This window comes from Triticum aestivum, unplaced genomic scaffold, assembly GCF_018294505.1.
Source record: "Triticum aestivum cultivar Chinese Spring unplaced genomic scaffold, IWGSC CS RefSeq v2.1 scaffold174474, whole genome shotgun sequence".
NCBI classification, from domain to species: domain Eukaryota; kingdom Viridiplantae; phylum Streptophyta; class Magnoliopsida; order Poales; family Poaceae; genus Triticum; species Triticum aestivum.
This window is the reverse complement of record NW_025227163.1, coordinates 1-2,729: the sequence shown is the minus strand read 5'-3', so window position 1 is coordinate 2,729 and position 2,729 is coordinate 1. Positions and strand designations below refer to the sequence as shown.

At 43.4% G+C, this 2,729-nt stretch overlaps 1 protein-coding gene across 1 annotated transcript; it reads right to left on the bottom strand.

Moving 5' to 3' along the window:
* Positions 1–1,004: 1,004 nt before the first annotated feature.
* Positions 1,005–1,488, bottom strand: LOC123172637 (zinc finger protein 2-like). The gene has a single exon (XM_044589585.1). The coding sequence runs from the start codon at positions 1,457–1,459 to the stop codon at positions 1,073–1,075; it is 387 nt and encodes a 128-aa protein (XP_044445520.1). The 5' UTR covers positions 1,460–1,488; the 3' UTR covers positions 1,005–1,072.
* Between the last annotated feature and the right edge of the window lie 1,241 nt (positions 1,489–2,729).

Here is a 2,729-nt window from a genome sequence, read left to right as displayed (position 1 = left end):
TGCTTTACCACATGGTTCAATTCTCTTATGGTCGCAATTAGAGCAAAAGTTTAATGATTACTTTTTTGCGGGGAAATGATCACTTTTACAATGGTGATAATGATCTTAAGTTGTCACATCTTACATCGCTTAGGCAAAAACAAGATGAATGGTCACCGATTATGTCAGGAGATTTAAAGATATAAAAAACCGATGTTATAGCTTGGTGATTGCTGAAAGAGACTTGGCGGATCTTGTTCTTAATGGTTTAAAAACTCCCATTAAAAAGAGGCTAGAAAGTTATGAGTTTTTTTTTTTTGATGGGAGTTATGAGTTTTTGAATATTAATCAAGTGTTGCAAAAAACGGCATTGAACAAAAAAAAAGACTGGTGAACGAGAGCCGACAGGTCATTTTAATTAGCGGTTGTCCGGCCGGTTTTTGGGGGCCTAGGAGTGGAAAGCTTTGCCTTGCGAATTATGTAGGCGACCGATCCGCACGACGCATGTGGTCTCTGATGCACGCGGGGCATAAGCGACCCCGGCCGTATAGCATCAGCTGAAAATCTTATTAAAACGACCGGCCGATGCAGGCCATTGGCCTCCTCTGGGCAGAGTGGCGCCAAAGATGGTGTACTCCTAGCGAGCTAGCTAGCTAGCCTGTCTTTACTCGCGTCCGTCCTGGCCGCTTCACCAAAGCTTTCTCAAGAGAAACATATAACACGTTTGGGTGAACAGTACCAAGCGGTCCTTTTGGTCATGGAAGTACGTATCGGAATCACTTGAATAAGCCAAACAATGAAAACAAGAACAAGAAAGAAAAACATATAGTAGGTTACTTTTGGGTGAACAGTACCAAGCTGTCCTTTTGGTCATGGAATTCCATCAGAGAACTCAACTGAAAGAAGAACATATATATGAATCAAACACACACGAGGTTGAGACAAGCAAATCATTAACTTGATACCACAAACATAGCAGTTTCACATGCACGTAGTCACCAAAGACGACTTTTAACATACGGTACCGAAACAGAAAGAGCTAGGGGATGCTTGCCGGTCAACTAGTGATTACGGTGACCAATTTCCAGACCGATCATAGACGGAGAGACAAGTCGACGTCGTCCACGGTGCCGTGCTCCGACCGGCTCCTGCCGTGCTTGTGCGCCTTGCCAGCAGCAGCAGCCGTCCCAGCTGCAGACACGAGAACGGTGCCGTACCTGGGCCAGGGCAGACTCTCGTCCTGCGTCGCAGCCGGTAAACCCTCCCCAGTGGCGGCGGTCTGCCGACGGCAGCGTCTGGCGACGCTGCGCTCGTGCTTATGCGCGTTCTGGTGGCCGCCGAGCGCCTGCGAGGTGATGAACTTGCGGTTGCAGTACACGCAGAGGAAGAAGCCGACGCGGGCCTCCGGCGCCATTGGGCGGAGGGTGAGCTCCAGGCTCAGCTCCTCCTGCTCACTGCTCAGCTCTTCCATTCTAGTCATGGACTTACCGTCGTCTATATGTGAGTGCACCACAGCTTAACTCACCACGCAAATTGTTGTGCTAACCAAAGGATTTTTAAATAGTGTACAGCTTAACGGGTTTTGCACTGTTCATTTAGGATCTCGTTACTGTAGCCGGCGGACGGACACCCCGCACCCAGCTTAACGGGATTCGCTGATGACGGTCGCAACGGAAGAGTAGCTGGGAGAATTTATCACACACAAAGGGTTGACGTTTTTTTTTTCCGTCATCTCCACTGAGGAGCCGTCTGTGAGTTTGTTCTGCCAAAAATTGATTGGGGAATCAAAACAAGCACTAGTGTAGAATCGGGTTATTGTCCCAGTTCGTAAGGACATTTAGTGCCCGTTCTGCAACCGGGGTCTCATAGCTTTTGTTTTAATAAAGTGCCAACTAGAATCTTTGGGAAGACTTGGGTGAAAGTTAATTTGATCTTGCTGTAAAAGACAGAAACTTTGTGCTCACGAGATTAGCTGTCATTTTTTACAGAAGTGTGATTTTGAGTTGATTATTTTTGCAGAAGATTAATAGACAAATTCCCAACATCCACCAATTTATTTCAGAATTTTTGGAATTATATAAGTATTCGAGAGTTATAGATTACTACAAACTATTTTGTTTCTGACAGATTCTGTTTTCTATGTGTTGTTTGCTTATTTTGATGAATCTATGAGTAGTATCGAAGGGTGTGAACCTTAAATAAGTTGAAATACAGTAGATATTACACCAATATGAATTTATAATGAGTTCACAACAGTACGTAAGTTGTGATGTATTTTCTTATACTAATGGAGCTTACGAGTTTTCTGTTGTGAAGTTTTTAAGTTTTGGGTAAAGATTCGATGGACTATGGAATAAGGAGCGGCAAGAGCCTAAGCTTGCGATGCCCAAGGCACCCCAAGGTAATATTAAAGGACAACCAAGAGCCTAATCTTGGGGATGCCCCGGAAGGAATCCCCTCTTTCGTCTTCGTTCATCGGTAACTTTATTTGGAGCTATATTTTTATTCATCACATGATATGTGTTTTGCTTGGAGCGTCATGCCATTTTATTTTATTTTGCTTGTTGTTTGAATAATATCCCAAGATCTTAATTTCTTAAATGTTAGAGATTCTTCACATAGTTGCATAATTATTCAACTACTCATTAATCTTCACTTATATCTTTTGGAGTAGTTTGTCATTTGCTCTAGTGCTTCACTTATATCTTTTTAGAGCACGATGGTGGTTTTATTTTTAAGAAATTGATGAA

Bases quoted from the DNA above. Each gene is read 5' to 3' on its own strand.
- LOC123172637 (XM_044589585.1), bottom strand. From the start codon at position 1,459: ATGACTAGAATGGAAGAGCTGAGCAGTGAGCAGGAGGAGCTGAGCCTG.